The 17,097-nt window shown below is 34.3% G+C and overlaps 1 protein-coding gene and 1 long non-coding RNA gene across 5 annotated transcripts; one reads left to right on the forward strand and one right to left on the reverse strand.

The window, feature by feature from the left end:
- Window positions 1-7,484: 7,484 nt before the first annotated feature.
- Window positions 7,485-9,243, forward strand: LOC118058218 (uncharacterized). Its single transcript, XR_004689122.2, has 3 exons — window positions 7,485-8,195; window positions 8,375-9,004; window positions 9,127-9,243. It is a non-coding gene; the product is annotated as an uncharacterized lncRNA (long non-coding RNA).
- Window positions 9,244-10,022: 779 nt separating this feature from the next.
- LOC118058217 (putative GDP-L-fucose synthase 2) lies at window positions 10,023-15,660 on the reverse strand. Of its 4 annotated transcripts, none has more exons than XR_012170184.1 (4): window positions 15,511-15,660; window positions 14,428-15,385; window positions 11,405-11,522; window positions 10,023-10,518 (listed from the first exon to the last, which is right to left on the reverse strand). XR_012170184.1 is itself a non-coding variant. In XM_035070919.2 (3 exons), the coding sequence occupies exons 1-2, from the start codon at window positions 15,527-15,529 to the stop codon at window positions 14,433-14,435; spliced, it is 972 nt and encodes a 323-aa protein (XP_034926810.1). In that variant the 5' UTR covers window positions 15,530-15,660; the 3' UTR covers window positions 10,029-10,518; window positions 14,428-14,432. The 4 variants fall into 4 exon arrangements, 2 of the variants coding, with proteins under 2 accessions (XP_034926810.1, XP_034926808.1); XR_004689120.2 differs by having other exon boundaries at window positions 10,028-10,518; window positions 11,405-11,452; XM_035070919.2 differs by lacking the exon at window positions 11,405-11,522 and having other exon boundaries at window positions 10,029-10,518.
- Window positions 15,661-17,097: the final 1,437 nt, after the last annotated feature.

Raw genomic sequence — 17,097 nt, forward strand, 5'->3', positions numbered from 1 at the left:
AATCCAAAATCACTGATAGTGATAGAGATTAATGTGTAATAAAACCTAAAAAATTCATAAATAAACATTCTTACAAGAAAAAAAAACAATAATAAAATAATATTTATAGACAAATATTAAAAGAATATGATATGTTTTTTTTATAAAATCAGATGTTATCATCTTAAATGTAACTTTGTTGGTAAGATAATGATTTATGCATAAGTGAATCAAAAAGGTATTGTCAATGCACTTTTTAATTTAGATCTAGATTCTTTAAGTCTTTATATATATATATATTTATATTGAGAACAAGATGTATCAACCATATTTATTACTTTTGGTAAGTTTTTGCTATTCCTTTCTCTATTTTCATCTACTAACTAGCTGTTTTTTAATATTTTTCTAGTTTTTTCCCTTGTGGTTTTTCTTTGTTTCTCTCGTGAGTTATTTTTTTTTCTTGTTTATTTATATCTTGTTCTTTACTTATCTTTTCATCTTCTTCTTATACCTTATTTTATTATCTGTCTATCATTTTATCTCTTAATTCTATAGATGGTTGGAAATGGGTCTAAAATAATATTTGAAAAAATAAAAAATAAATCATGACAAAAATATTGGAAAAGACCCCATTTCCCACAGAGCGTGGTCTCATCATGAGAAAATCTTCTTTTTAGCATGTTTTTTTTTTTTGCTTTCCTCTCTGATAAGAGAGAGAGATAAAGGCTGCCTCTGCCATTGTTATATGCACTTGCAGGTTTGTGGCCCAACCACGCCTTTTTCCTAAAGTTCTTACATCACCTTTTTTCTCTTTTCTCCATCTTTCCTTTCTGGCCTCAGCGACTTAGACTTCACATTTCCTTTCCTCTCCTTTAACGATCCCTCTTGTTTCTCCTCCTTCATTGCATTGTGTTTATCCTGTAGTTTGAAGAATTATATCACAACACAGCCTCAAACATGAAAATAAATTGCCTTGGACAATATGCTAGAACTTACATCCATGGTTTATTTGGGATCCCAGGCACAGTGAAACAACATTGACACTGTCTTTTTACCCAAATTAATATCTAACGAACGATTTGAGCCCATAACACAGCACACCCTCCAGCTCTTCTCAGTTCCTTAAACATTATGGTTAAATCTTGGCTATCAAATTTAAATAAATGGCTATCAATTTCTTTACTGCTTTCCCTCGTCGATAGAACTCATCTTTTGTGAAATCTTATCTTACAAACATGTAGCCTCGTCTTTATGGCCCTAATACTTGCTTTTTTTTATTATTAGTATTGGTATTCAGGTTAGTTTATACGTACCTCGACTAATCTTCTGAGATTTTAAAATTAATAACCATACAAGTTTTTAATGACCTTAAGCTTGTAACTATTAGAAATCAAGTTGAAAAATTGACCAATTAAGTTATTCTTCAAAGTTAATTATGATACTATTTCTTGCTAGAATGCATCCAGGGAGATTTCTAGGCTTAGGTTACATAGCAAAACAAAGATAAGCACACAACCTCATCGAGGGACAGGGAAGCCTCCTTTGGTTCCTCGTAGACAAGACAATTTGAGAAGAATAGCTGACCGCGACATATCACCAAATTTCATTCTCTCTTTCTTTTCTTTTCTTCCACATATGACCACCTTTGTTAGACGACAAAACTTGCTGTCAAATTGGAGGGACATGTTAGTTTTATCTTGAAAAAGAATTAGCTAACTTGTTTTTATAATTTAGATCTTCTAACCAGTCTTCACAAGCCTATAAAATCTCAATTTATTCCTGTATTTTAAATCATTCTTTAATATAAAATATTATCACTCAATTGGATGGATTTATTCTCATATAAGATACTCAATTTCAACCTTATTAAAAATATAATATAAAAGTTGTCACGGGGTGTTAAATTCATCCTTTTTTACATTTATTTTTTTAAAATAAATTATTTTGGGTTTGAGTTTTTCATACGAGTGCATTTTAGTCCATTTGAATAGAAATATTCAATAGGATGGAAGAATGACGAAAAACTACAAGCAAATGAATAGTGGGCACAAAAGCCGATCACATAAAATCTACATGGAACCCAGAATTAAAGCTGAGTCTTGGACCTCCACCATCATTATTTCTGAGGTAGCAATTTTAATTGAGAATGGCATATAACAATATGGTGGCAGTCTTTTGTAGCTAGAGCCAGAAAAAGGGTCCACCATCAAGGCTTTGAATGAACTAGCTATTTGACCTGTCTTATACCGCAGTATCATGTCACATGTAAAATATTGTTTTCTTTTTCAAACAAAATTTATATAAGCAGGTTTTTTCTATGCGTTAAAAAAAATTATAAATATAAATAAAAAACTTATATATATACATATAATCAAATAATAAAAAAATATGTATATTAATAAACAAATAAATCATTAATAATAACTAAAAATAAAACTATAAAAATCAAGAGAGAGATGCATATCAAGTTATTTAATTTCGTAAAATAGAACATTTATCTTGTTATGCTTGTTAAATTTTATTCATTCAAATATTTTTTTATTTAATCAAACTATAATAGAAATAAATACACGCATTAAATTGATTGAATAAAATAAAATAAAATTATGCAAAGCTGTACATATCATAAAAAATTCATTTTTAATGGTAAAAAAAGGTTTAAACGATGAATTTTTCTCTCATAGCTAGAATCTAGCAAACTCTTCTCTCTATTATTTTTCTAATAAAAAATTTAAAAATAATACAAATAAACTTTTGTTTCAAAACTGATCTTATTGATATTTTAAGGAACTTAAATTGTATAACTTTTGTTTTTTTTATTTAAAAGTTTGAAGACCTAAATGTATTTCTTATATAATATCCGACACACCATCCAGTTTTAATACCTTTTTTAATTTCAGTTTTTATTTTTTCTAATTATACTTTTACCTAAAAATCCAAATTAATGGTTGTTCAAATAATCTAAAATAAAACTTTGGGGGCTAAAATAAGTTATAAAACATACACGATGCCATTTACAATATTTTATACACGTGTAAACAGTGCCAGCTGCACAATAAGCAGCCCATGCTTTTTAGCTTCTTATCTAATAATTTTGTCTCATAAATCATGGGGTCGCTAGAAAAAAGGGAGAGCAGCCCCACCTGCTTTTCTCATAAAAGCCCATAAACCTTACCCCATTTATGATTTTGCATTTCAGTCACTATTCTCTCACTTTATTAATTAGTGACAAAAAAAAAAGAAGAATGCTGACGTCAAAAAGCTTCTCTAGAAATTTAAAGAAATTGTACTGCAGACCTTTTGCTTTCTTAAGACTGCATGTAGAGCATGTCCTTTAAGTAAATAATTTCTTTTTACGAAAATGAATGACTTTAATATAAACATTATATTATATATTATATAATAAAACTAGAAGAAAACCGTGTGTTTTTTTCAGTAACCCGCGAAACACTGTTGATGACACTGTTCAATGTGCTATAAGCATGTTTAAGATATTTATGTGTTGATATATATATATTTTTTTTTGTCTTCGCACATTATTGAGATTTCTAGATATTTGATAATATTTTAGAGTTGAATTAGAGACTAATTTGATGAAATATAGTTTTAATTTGTAATAAAAAATAATTAAAAATAAACAAAACAAAGGATTGTTTTTCAAATTCAAGTGAAAAAATTATTTTCATCTAAAAATTATTTATTATATCATTTTTTTTTCTTTTAAATTTAAAAATTTTACATTTAGGTCTAAACTTTACCTCATAATCTTGACAGCTGGACAGTATATAATCCATTTTCAGGTGCCCCTGGATCCACAAGCGCTTGTGAAGGGGACATGTGTAGTCCATCCTATTTAAAAAAAAAAAAAAAAAAAAAGGGGAGGGGGATGCATGCGTGAGCTTCTTTGTACAGCGTCTCCTTTGTAAAGTTTTCAAACTTGGCTCGGTAATTGATACGGTTCAAGAGGTCTGGATTACAAGAGTTTTCAAGTTATCAAGTTTTGTAGGTCACTTGGATTAATTTTTATTTTTTTTACATCAAAACTTTATCGTTTTAATAAAAAATTAAAAAATAGTCTACAAACTACAACCAAGATTTTTTACCAAATTTTATCGGATCAACCAGGTTAACAAGTTAGTCAGGTCATCTTGGGTTATGAGTTCCTCTATTTTTTCTTAAATCCGATCCAGTTTTTAGCCTCGAATTAGTCTGGTTTCTAGTCGACCCACCTGGTTGAGTCAAGTTTCAAAATTATACTCCTGTATATACTTTATTTGTTTTTCATAATTCTTAATTAAAATTATTTATAAACAAAATAATTTGAATTATATTTAAAATATTATTGCATTAATTAAATACCATTCAATTTTGTTTTTGTTTTCAAATAAGAGCAAAACATTTTTCTTAAAATATTAACAATAATTTCATTAATTACTATATATGAATCTTTTTTTTTAATTTGTGTTCATGAATATTCAATGAAAATAAAACTTATTTATTGTTATGTTTTATTCTAAATTTCTTACATGGTTTCTCAAATTCATTATTAATTTTTATTTAATTGCATATAAAATATCAAGATATAATTTCCATTGTTTTTTTTTCTAATTGAAACTTGATTTTTATATCATGATAAGTTTTTTTTATTTAAAAAACAATGCTTGTAGAAAATAAAATTTATTTTAGCTAAAAAAAATTCCTTAATTAAAAAATATAATTTAGATTGAAAAGATATCCTCTTTTCTACTTATTTTAAATTATTGAAATTCTTACAAAAGATTATTTGAATTTTCTTTATTTTTAGTTAAAAAAACAAATTTCCAATAAAAAAGTTTGGTAAAAAAACATATATTAGAAAAAATAATTCATTTAATAAAATATATTTTGTTATTTAAAAAATTAAGTCATCATGTTTTATACAAATATCTATTTAATTATAAAAAAAACTAAATAATAATAAATTTTTAAAAACTACCTCGTTTTATCATATGAGTGATAGATAGTACAAGTCATTTAACTCACGCTTTGCTACGGGTAATAATTTGTTTTCAAAAAAATACCAGCTATGTAAGCAACTTCAATGTATTTTTTTAATATAAAAAAATACAAAGTATAAATTAAAAAGCTTTATCTCATTAAATAAATTAATAAATGAATGAGAAAAAAAATTATTAACAATAACTAAAAGAGAAATTGATAAAAATTAGAAAATGTAAATCAAGATATTCAACTACACAAATGAGATATTTACCTTGTTGTATTTACTGAAATTGTTTATTAAAATAATAAAAAGATAAATTTACAACCTAAAAAACTCATGATTTAAAAAATAAATACACAAATGAAAAACTGACAAATAAACTCTTGCAAAAAAAAAAAAATATTATGCAAGGTCAAAGGTCAAACACATCAGCAATATTATTTAAAAATAAATATTTTTTATTTTTAAAAATCAACTTCATTTGTATAAAAGCACAAAAAACAATTCTAAATGAATTAGAATAACACCTTAAAAAAAAAATGACACGTTAAAAAAAAAATTAAAAAAAAATAAATACAAAGCGAGAAGATTGTATGAAGCCGAATCTCTAACAAATAAATCATTGTAAAAGTACCAAAACACCCCTATATGCATAAAAGCTATTTATTTTATATACTGGTAAATATATATATTTACTGATTTTCAAGTTTGTGTAAAGTTAAAAACACCCTTGATCAGCATATTTAAATTCCGTTGATCCTGGACGCAAAAAATATATTTTTATTATAAAAAATAATATGCAAGGACAGTAATATCTATGTTCAATCTTTGAATGATGAATGAGTCAGTATAAAAAGATGCAAATACCCTCAATCTCCTAGCCTTTCAACTTTTCCACTAAGGGACATGAAGATAAATTTAAGCAATTCATTGCTACGGTGGATTCAACATACGTTTTATAGAGTTTTGGTTAATTATTGCTATAAATTCTTCCTCCACGTGATATCCTGAATCTTTTGCATACTTTTTCCAACTAAAATTAATGTCATGAAGAAGATATAAATGACACACACTTACTCGACACACTTGTGCCCCTCTCACTTCTCTTGCGTGTTTCAGCAATAAAAGATGAAGAAGTTGGGCTCCTGAAGCAGAATTTGCTTGCATTCAACAGCAAAAACAGCTAGTAAGCTCTCTGATCTTTCTCATTCTCTCAAAAGAGCAAGCATGTTTTAGGTTGTCATTTGCAAGCTTAATGGAGAAATTTGGTAAATATAAGCTGTTTCTGCTTCCGTCAAGATGGTTACGGCAGTAATGCCAAGAAAAATAGAGCACTGGTATGATATTTGAATACCTTGGTTGAAAACGATCGATATCTTTGCTTCTTATTATCCTTCATCAGTAAATCAGAACTGAAATATCTCTAATCCTGTCTTCCTTTTCAAGACTTTTTCCTTCAGTGATTGCGTGGAGATGCTTCAAATATATACTTCAAATATTTTCAATTTCGAAAACCCTTCAAAATTTATATTATTGCTGTGCTTCGTTTGTTTCCTTATCTTTTTTCTTCTTAGGTTCTGCTTTTGCTTTAGTGCTATTACAATTTTTTTCTAAATGCTAAAAAATGGGTTATATTTATATTTCTGTTGTTTTTATATGGTTGTATTTTTCTTTAATGAGGATAGATTCCTTGTCTTGGTTTAAGAACTGCCCTACTTTCTCTTGAGGCACCTCTCTCTCTCTCTCTCAATTTTCCCTTGAAAAATCCATTCCTCTTTCTCTGATGTCTGGCTTTACCTCAGGCATTCTGCCTCCTGCTGTTTATGATGGATTATAGCCTGGATTTAAACACCAAAAGACTCAATGTACCATATGAAGGTGCATTGTACTACTGATGCACCCTAATCCCATCACCATTCATGCATCCAAATCCACCGTTCTGCTTGATCCCCGACACCCCAGCTTCCTGCACTGTTATGTAGTGTATTGTGATTCCCAATATCATTGAACTTGGACATACTTGAAGGGCAATCTTGTCACTCTGAACTTGTAATCGAATGATCAAAAGTGCACTAAAGTTTACACAGGTCGCTCTGTTGCCATTTCTTGCAAAGCACCAAAACGGGCTTGGTCGGGGTTTCTTTATTATTATTATTATTATTATTATTATTATTATTATTATTATTAATTTATTATCCTCCCCGTTGCCCCGAAGAAGGTGAAGGCATATTTTTGGCAACCCTTACAAGTAAGGCTGCAAAAGACCTCCATAAAGGGCAATTCACATCACATGACACTTTCTGTTAACATGAAGACGTAAAATCCGGAGTACTTTTACCCTTCTTCGACCAAATGACCAAATGACCAAAGCACCCCTGCTGCTTCTCGCAAAATAGCCATAGAAGATGGAGCTGCCTTTCAGCCATGAAAGTGGACCCCCCAAAAGTAGTAGCAATATTTGACCAAAGGGTCAAAGCTGAAAGCCCCATTCATGTACATTGCTGATTACATTTGGCCCCATAATTTCTCTAGACCCTATAGAAGAAGAGAAGCTGGTTATGGTAACTCCCTAGAATCCACAAACGAATGTTAGGCCTAGCTAGAAGCACCGTTGTGGAGGTTTTCGGTGGCTGTCTCGAGAAGTTTAACCTCGACCCTGGTGCCTGTTTGGTCAGGAGAGTCAGGTCTCTTATTCTTAAATAATTTGTACACAACTTTAATAAACTAGGGGGGGATGCATTAAAAAATAATTACTTTGCTTAAGTCATGGATCCCGACATGGAGAAGGGTAATAGTGGAATTTTGAAAAGAAGATATAGAGGAGGCATGGAAAAAGGAAGAAAGAGGACAGAGATTGCTTGCGCAAATCTAGCTAATCTGGGCTTCTGATACAAGCAAGTGAAGTGAAGTGAATGGAGGGTGTTGAGGCAGAGAAGTGCATGCTACTACAACCAAGAATCCCATGTTGAAAACCGTACAAAAAAAAAAAACACACACATCACTCTCTTTACTTCTTGGCCACATTATGTTTTAGACAAGACTCTCGCTAACTCTTGTAGCCAGTAAGCAGATGTACTCGCGAGGCAAAGCCCTCGTGTTCTCAGCTTCCTTGCACCATCGCGTTCCTTCTTTATATCTTTTTAAGATAGGACAAGAGAACCCGTCAAGGGCTTTTCTCAGAGGACAGGAGAAATTAGAAGAGAAAACGTACAGAGACAACCAATCCCATGTCCATGTTGTCACTCTTCTCTGATTTCATCTTCTTTTTGGCCATTTGCACCCACTCACAAATTGTTTTTCTTGCTTTAATTTACTTTCTTTGTTTTCTTTTTCTTTTAACCTTCTTCTTTTGTAGTGGTAAAGTTTTAAATACCAAACTTTTGCTCATTGGTTTTGCGCTTTATGTAATGATAGGGTTTTGCTGCTGGTGGTGGTGGTGGTGCTGCTGCTGCTGCTTCTGCTGCGGGTGGAACATGGTTAGGGATGTTGGTGCTGTATTTACTTGGGGCACTGAGGCATGTGTGGCCGTTGTCATGAGAATATTTGCTAGGCAAATGGGAGTTTTAGGCTTGAGTGGCAGCTGGTCTGGATACGCAAGAAAAATCATTTCTTCTGTCCAATCATTGCAAAAAACTCTCTTCTTCTTCTTCTTTTTCGTCTTCTGCTTCCTTGGCTTTTGGTAAATGGTGTCGGGGTTTGGTGGTGATATTGGCTAGAAGGCTCAATCTCTCTATTGTTATGATAAAGGACTACTTCCTAATCTCTTGCTTTCACTTTTGTTACTAGCTTTTCTTTGTATTTCTTCTTTGGCTGATAATATTGTTGATATGTAATTGGCATCCAAATGTTCTTGTGGAAGTGCAACAACAGGTTAATTGGCATGGTATCTTTTGATTATTATTTCTTCCAAGCAATACTAGCTGTCCGGTGTTCCAGGTTTTGTGTCTAATTGACTGCTTGTTCAAGCACAGAACAAACCCCCGTAGAGAAAGGGGAGAGAATTTAATTGCAGCAAATGGTGGGCACCTAACCTCAAGCAATTCGGTGAGTAGAGCTTTAAAATCTCAGGGTCCCCTAAAGCTACAGACTTCAATGTTTCAGCACTGTTTCGTTGTCAGTCTTTGCTTCTGTCCCTTTTGTTAATTAATTTTTCTCGGGAAATGTAGGGGCTTGATACTTGTAGTATATGTTCAAATCCTCAAGGAATTGTTATGTCGCCTTCAACCATGTGTGCATACAGTTGAGGAAAAACATCAGTTATATAGTAAAATTTATTAATGAAATTTCCCCTTGCATGATACATCATTTGAGGAAAAACATCTGTGTAGTTTAGTTTAGTTCTAATGGTGTTGTTTTTGGGATTGGATTGTGAGGTGGACAATTCATCATTTCTATGGTCCAGAGAACACTGAAACTCTAGGGCCCCTGGAGATGGGCATGCTCCATCGTAGAGTTGTCTGTGATTGTATGAATCAAAAAAAGACAGAGCAAACGAGGAGGTATGAGGTCTGATAAGGGACGGAACCAGGAAACGACCTCAAAGCTACACATCTGGTAATAGGGTTGCATGTGAAATGAGTTTTCCTAGCTAGGTCAATTATATTTTACAAGATTAATGCCATGAACAAGGTGGGAGTGGGACCTGGAATGATGGTGGGCTCCCGGAAAAGTGAAACAGGCTTTGGCATGTCTTAACTAACCTCAATAATCCCCGGCGAGGGCTAGGGAGAAGGGAGGGAATGCGGGGAGGGGAGGTTGAAGCGCTTGGAACGTGCCTTCATATTAGATTAGTAATGATTAAATAAACAGGACTGGCCTCCTGGGAAATAACACTAGCAATGAGCAAAACCCGAGTTCTCAACTTCCAGCTGCCCCCATGTATTGTTAGTCTATTACTGTTTCTGATGAACCCGTGAACGTTTGTTGCCAACGTAAGACGACAACTTTTATGGTAACTTTACGAGATTTGCAGCAATAGTAATCGATTATGATCACAACCGATGCCTACCAAATCCCGGGTCAAGTATCATGAACAACAGTAATAATAATAGTAATAACTGAAATGTACTTGTCAGAATGTATTGCACCTCATGGGGAAGAACAGGGCTAGGGCCACTAACCAGCAGTAGGTGGATCGTCCACTTCAATTATATTTTCCTAAAATTGCTAGCGAGCAGCAGCAACTTAGATTCTCTGGTTTGTTTGCAAGCCTAAACAAGGCTCTAACGTGTTCACTTTCACAAGGCAAAACTTGTCCTTACCTACCTTAAATGGCAGTCTGGTTCTTTTGTTTGGCTAACCTAGACTGCTCCTCACTCCGAATCTCTCTTTTTTGCACGCACCATGAATCAGCATACAAGTGCACTTGAGACTAGGTCCCATCCCAGCCCATGGATGCTGTAGCACTTGGTGCCTATGTTTTTCTCGTACCCTCGTTCACGAGGACCAGATCAGGTGCATGGAATTGGCAGCTAGCTAGCATCCGTAGGGTCTTTTAGAGGCCAGAGATGAGATAAAGCTTGAAAGGAGCTGGGATAAAGCTTGTTCTGGTGAAGTTTCTGAAAAGAAAATGACAAATACACTCTTTCATTTCAGTAAAGCGACAGCGTTATCGAATCTTATTCTCAGATAAACAGTGTTATCAAACCAACTCCAAGACATGCGATTGATTTGACAAAATTAGTTGCCTGATTGAACCTCCTCTATGTACCCCAATCACCCCTCCCCTCGTTTTGGTTTTTGCTTCTATTCAAGAAATCATAACTTTTGATTAAATTTAATTTATTTTATGTAAATGAATAACGATAAACCCATGTTTTTGTTCATCAAAATTCAAAACTGCTACAACTCAAGTCAGGTTTCTTCATTCTCACGACTAGATACCTGTAACCAGGATGAACATTGGGACTCTTTCCTTCACATTTCAGTTGGGCACCTGTTTGTTTGACGTCAGAGACCCTTGCCAATATTAGCTTCCATTTCTATCTTAATGAATTATTGCCCCGAAGTGGAAAGTCATGATCATGAATTAAAGGGCCAACTAGTGCTAGGTTTGGTGGTGAAGGCATGAGGTTTGGGAGGGGCATATCCTAGGTTCGAGCCAGTGCTCTCCATTATTACCCCAAAAAACAAAAAATTATGAAAAATAAAGAAGTGACCACTGACCACATAACATGGAAGCGCATTAACACACCACTACCCCTCCCGCAATCCTCCTACAGGTCAATTGGGCTCCATTCAAGGCAACAAAAATAACTTAATTCCTTGTCATGTCCTCTAAGAAGTGTGTTTTTGGTTCATTATACATATACTTCCCTGTTATCCAATCACGTTGAAATTCCACAAAATCTTGACTGTTATTCAAACTGTCAATCTTCTATGTATCTAAAGGTATGATATGGTAGCAATCCATAAATTCCAAAAAACAAAAATCAAACTCCTCACCTTGGATTAAAACTTTTAGCTGTCAGTTGTCCTGGATCTTCATTATGTCTTCATGGAATACATGTCATATGTAAACCGCAATTATTTTTCCAGCATCATACCTTTTTCAATCATCTATCTAAAAATCAAATGTTCCAAGCATATATCAAGTGAACAAGGGCATACATATGCTAGGTTATCATAGCAGAAGTAAATCACCTAAGTTGTAGACAAGTTAATATAGAGTTCGCAAAAATTCAGTGGACCAGCTGTCTTGTAACAACAACACTCAGACGTTGCAAATTGATAAGCCGTTCCCGATCAATTAACAGCATGGTTCAGAAGTGGTAACTAGTAGTTAAGAAACAATCTTTCCTTTTGTTGTCTTAATTTCTATGATAAATTGATCTAAGCAGAGAAGCACTCACGCAAGAGCAGTATAAGACCACCAGACCTTCAGAACATAACTCAGTGCTAATGTACCACAGGAAACACAGAAAAAGCAACCTTCTATTCACAATCAACCACTTTTAAGGGAACCAGAATCAAAGTCATGAACTCAAAATTGCCTCAAACAAGCCCCAATTCTTCTTATGAGTCAACATAACATAGGACAGGAGCATGAATTTCATAATGTCAGTGATCCGGGAACAGAAATGATAGTTAATTCACAGAACCACAGTCAAACCAACCCCCAAGATGCACACATATCTTACAACTAAAGGTCTCAAAAGGAAAACAATGAATAAATTGAAAGTGAGGTGGAAAAATCTCCAAGACTATCCATCGAAGAGAATAACTCAATAGCAAGTCTATTAGTTAGAAGAGAATTCCTCTATAATGGAAAAGGACAAGAGGAAATGTCAGAGATGTACTTTCAGTCTCCACTTCCACTTTCTTTTAGAATGTTAAATTGGGATTCTGCATCCTGGGAGAGGAACGGATGTATCTAAACATGCAGTTTTCAATTTAACATACTAGGATTAAGCTTTTATAGACCAAATCCCTGCACTGGAGTTTTAAATGGTCTATCACTGGATCGATGCAAGGATTTTGTGTTAAACCTGAACACATGGTAATCAATTAGAAACAGTTAGCCTGAATAAAAAGAGACCCTCAAAGAGAGAGAACCCATAAGTAGCAAGCTGAAGAGTTGCCCCCAATAACAAATACGATGACTTATATCCATTTGCATCCTGAGGATTCAGTGACCTTGAGTGAATAACAAGTGTTCCATAAGTTACTACTTACTAATTAGCTCTATTTTTCAACATTCCAAAAATCAGTCATAGACACTTCGGTATCAAATATAATTCAGGCTTAGTATCGATTTTGGCACCCCATAAACCAGGTATACCTAAAGAGAAACAAATTTCCAGAAGGAAAATATTTGAGCTAGTAATCAAGCACCCCAAACTGGTATAAAGCATTTCTTATTCTTCTTTTATATTTAACGATACTTCAACAAATGCCAGAAAAGGAGGCACAACCAACTATCAGGAGCACAAGTTAATGCATATCTTGTGGTTGTTTATTCATTAACTTATCTCAGAGATGACAAATCATAGGATGTGAATTCGGTCTTGTTGAAGAAGCAAGCCCCCCCCCCCCTCCCCTCCAAAAAAAAAAAAAGCTCCTTCCAAAAGATATACTTGAAAAAAAAATCCCAGAATCGAATACCTTGGTGCAGGCAAATCATGGATTGGGTTTAAGTGAATCAAAAACAGAATTGGTAGTTACAAAAACAACACTATTTTATCCAGGGTTCAAGCAATTGAATTGAGAAGGTAATCGCATCAACACTAGCAAATAGGTTCTTGATTCCAAAGGATAAAGATCCATTCTATTCCACATCATCATATCTTCATTTTTTGGTCCTAAAGAATACAAGTGAAAGGAAACGTTCAACACAAAAGAAGCAGACAGAGAATGCAGTACGGTCTCTTTTTGTTACCTTCTGGCTCAAATACGTTCCGTATTATCATTTTGGTCTCCCCTGTCCTATAATTCTATTAGGTCTAAAATCTACAGTATGCTGAGCTTTCCTGTTGGACTGAGTTTTATTTGACATTGCGATTGACCTTCAAATATAAGAAAGACAATGAACTCATCAATGATATCAGGACTCAGATGCTCAGTGTTGGGTGATTACAATTGCAGGGCAGAACAACTACAACTCATAACAAGTATACGAAATGAAGAAAATTGTGTGACAATTGGGAATCAAGGTTAAACTAGAACAGGATAGCACTAACTTCTATATCAATTGAGATCGTCATGCCTTGCTCGAGCTTGTGTACAAGAAGTCAGGGGGGAAATAAAATATATAAAAAGCAGGGGTAAACAAAATAAAGATTAGAGAAAGAATGGAAGATCAAATATCTCAGGCAGAAGAGGAGTTTATAATGAAATAGTCACAGAATACACACAACATATGTACCATATTTCTAAACAAGCTAGATTAATTACTGGTAGGAAACCATTACCAATTGGGAAATGCATTAGAAACAAGAAAGCATATATCATGTTACTAACGAAGCAACACAGCACTTGCCACGCTATATATAATTGCCTACATCACAGACAAATGGAAACTCGATGTTGAATTCAAAGCATGTTTCTTGGAAAAATAAAATTAGCAAATTGACATAGATAAAAGGCAGATCCACATTAGAAAGTGTAAATCAAGCAATGCTCGTGCAAGAGGTGGGACAAGATATAAAGACAAGCATATGAATTTTGATTAGCAATGTTATTCATGCCTAATCCAGCATATAAAAAGCCACAAGCACCAACCACATTCATGTAATAATCCTCAGAATGAGCTACTCAACATAAAATAATAGTACACTGAAACAACAACAGCATTCGGAGTTCCTAGACAAAAATAACTAGTGAACTAGAGGCAAATGCATATGTAAGGTAACTGATACACAATGAGTGTTGAAATTATTTCAATTTAAGCATAGCATATATAGTAGCAATCATTAGACCGACAGCCAATACTCTTCAATAGAAAACACATTAAACGTTGTAGTAATCACCTGCATCATTGCCCCACCACATTCTCCACATACCACTTATAAGTATCAACAAGCCCATCCTTAAGTGAAATCTTCGGTGTCCAACCCAACCCCAACAACTTAGAATTATCCATTAACTTCCTCGGAGTCCCATCTGGCTTTGATGTATCCCAAACAAGATCCCCTTCAAACCCTACAACCTCCTTCACCAACTCTGCCAAATCCTTTATAGTAACCTCCTTCCCACTGCCCACATTTAAATGCTCCAACCCACTATACTTGTCCATCGAAAACACCACAGCATCCGCCAAATCATCAACATGCAAAAACTCCCTCAACGGACTCCCAGTTCCCCAGACCACCACTTGTTTCGCATTATTCACCTTCGCCTCGTGAAACCTCCTCATCAATGCCGGCAAAACATGAGAATTCTCCGGGTGAAAATTATCATTCCGACCATATAAGTTGGTCGGCATTCCAGAAATAGCATCCCAACTATACTGAATCCTGTAAGCCTGGCACATCTTTATCCCAGCTATCTTCGCAATTGCGTACCACTCATTCGTAGGCTCTAAAGGCCCAGTAAGCAGTGCATTTTCAGGAATGGGCTGCGGTGCTAACTTAGGGTAAATACATGAAGATCCCAAAAACAAAAATTTCTTAACTCCGTGGCGAAATGAGGAGTCAATCACATTAGTTTGGATCTGGAGATTTATAGCAATGAAATCGGCAGGGTACGTATTGTTAGCGTGGATCCCGCCGACTTTAGCAGCGGCTAGGATAACAAATCGAGGCTTCTCGGCGGCAAAGAAGGAGTCCACATCAAATTGGCGAGTGAGATCGAGCTCGGAGTGGGACCGAAGGACAAGATTGGAGAAGCCAAGGGATTGAAGTTTACGGACGATTGCCGAGCCAACTAGACCGCGGTGTCCAGCCACAAAGATTTTAGCCGATTTGTCGGTGAGGAAATCGGATGAGTCTGTAGAGAAATGTTAGAGATTAGAATAAGAAAAGAAAAATAAGAGAGAATAGAATTTAAGAAATGCGATGTGAGAGAAGGGTGTCTGGTTGATGAGAAAATGTGGGGAAATTGAGAGAGTTTACCATGGGCGGGGTCGCCCATTTGGAGGAGGATCTGGGGATTGGCGCGGAGGGGATGGAGCTTTATTAGAAGACAGGAAAGCAGTTACGAAGAAAGTCTTACAGGTTCAACCGCTTGTCGCAATTAGGCTTATTAACAGGTTTAAATACGGGTATTTTACCTAGTAATTGTTTTTAGAATACAGGATAAGATAGAAAAGCACTGGGAAATAGTAAATTTTTTTACAACCACCAATATGAGAATTGTGATTTTATTAATGAATGCTTACAAAAATAACATTGTATTGAACAATTATTATAACAAAAGTTAATGTTACGAGAAATCATGTAAATCAAGAAATTTTTTATTGTAAATTATAATAATAGTTTCACCTTTGATTTTTCATATTTTCACAAGATGTTTTTTGGCTTTATTTTTCTTCCCTAGCAAATCGGTGGCGCTCGCGCCATTAAGGAGGTGCGTATAGCGCTTCCTGGTGGCCAAATCTAGTCATTTGTTGTCGTACTGGATGCACAGTGGTGCCCTCTTCCACATGGTGTGACGCGTGTAGACAGATAATGGTTGGATTGTCGTCAGTAATAGATTGTTTGTGTTTTTTCTTTCTTTTCTCTCTCATGACAACTAAAATGCACAATTATCCTTCTTGTTTGTTGTTTGTCAAATCAAGCATGGTTGTCTTACCCAGGGCGCTAGGGTCTAGCAACCATGCCAAACCTGCTCACCTGGATCTGCCAGACTCGTGCGCCTGGGTCTGGCAACCATGTTGATTAGTACTTAAAAGTGTATTTTTATCAAGGTTTTATATCATTATTTTGCACTTGAAGTATTAATAACTCCTTAATTAAAGCATGTTTTATAATAACAAGTTTGATACTATAAGATACCTTTAATTTATGATAAATGTCCATCTTAAATGCAGGTCTATCACATAAATCAAAGGATTGATTGATGAGTTTAACTACTGAAATCGAGAAGATAAAAATAGGGCTAAGCTTAGAAAAGAGATGTTGGTTCAGTCCAAACTGGAACACTGTTCAGTCATTAGATCATAACTAGAGCTGTAGAACTTGGATTTAGGTCTGCTCTATACTAATGGAAAGCTAAGGCATAGGCCTAAAACTTTTATGGGAGCCCAAGATTCAAAAAGTTTGTTTTCAAGTCCAAATTGGAGCAACAACAGAGAAGTCTGAATCTGTCCTGCAGCTCAGATATTGTTTAGTGTTCAGCCCATATTTCTAGTTCTAGAAGTTCAAATGCACTGATTCTTTTTTTGTTTGAAAGCTGAGACAATTTCCTAGAACTTTTATTATTCAAGTCTGTTCGAATTCTGATGTTAGCAATAATGTTTTGTTTAGACAAGAAGATAAGGATTGTCATTAAATCAAGATGTGGCCGCCCACTTAACTATTAGTCATCAAATTAATAGTTTCAAATTTTGGCCTATAAAAGGAGGTATTTTTCATGCATCTAGGCATCTTGGTGTTCATATCAACATCATGATCTTGCTCTCTTTCTTTATATTTTGTAATGTTTAAGTTTTATTTTATGTTATATTAATCTCTTGTTTATGCTTTTCATTTCTTTTCCTT

This window comes from Populus alba, chromosome 6 (assembly GCF_005239225.2).
Source record: "Populus alba chromosome 6, ASM523922v2, whole genome shotgun sequence".
In the NCBI taxonomy this organism is placed as follows: domain Eukaryota; kingdom Viridiplantae; phylum Streptophyta; class Magnoliopsida; order Malpighiales; family Salicaceae; genus Populus; species Populus alba.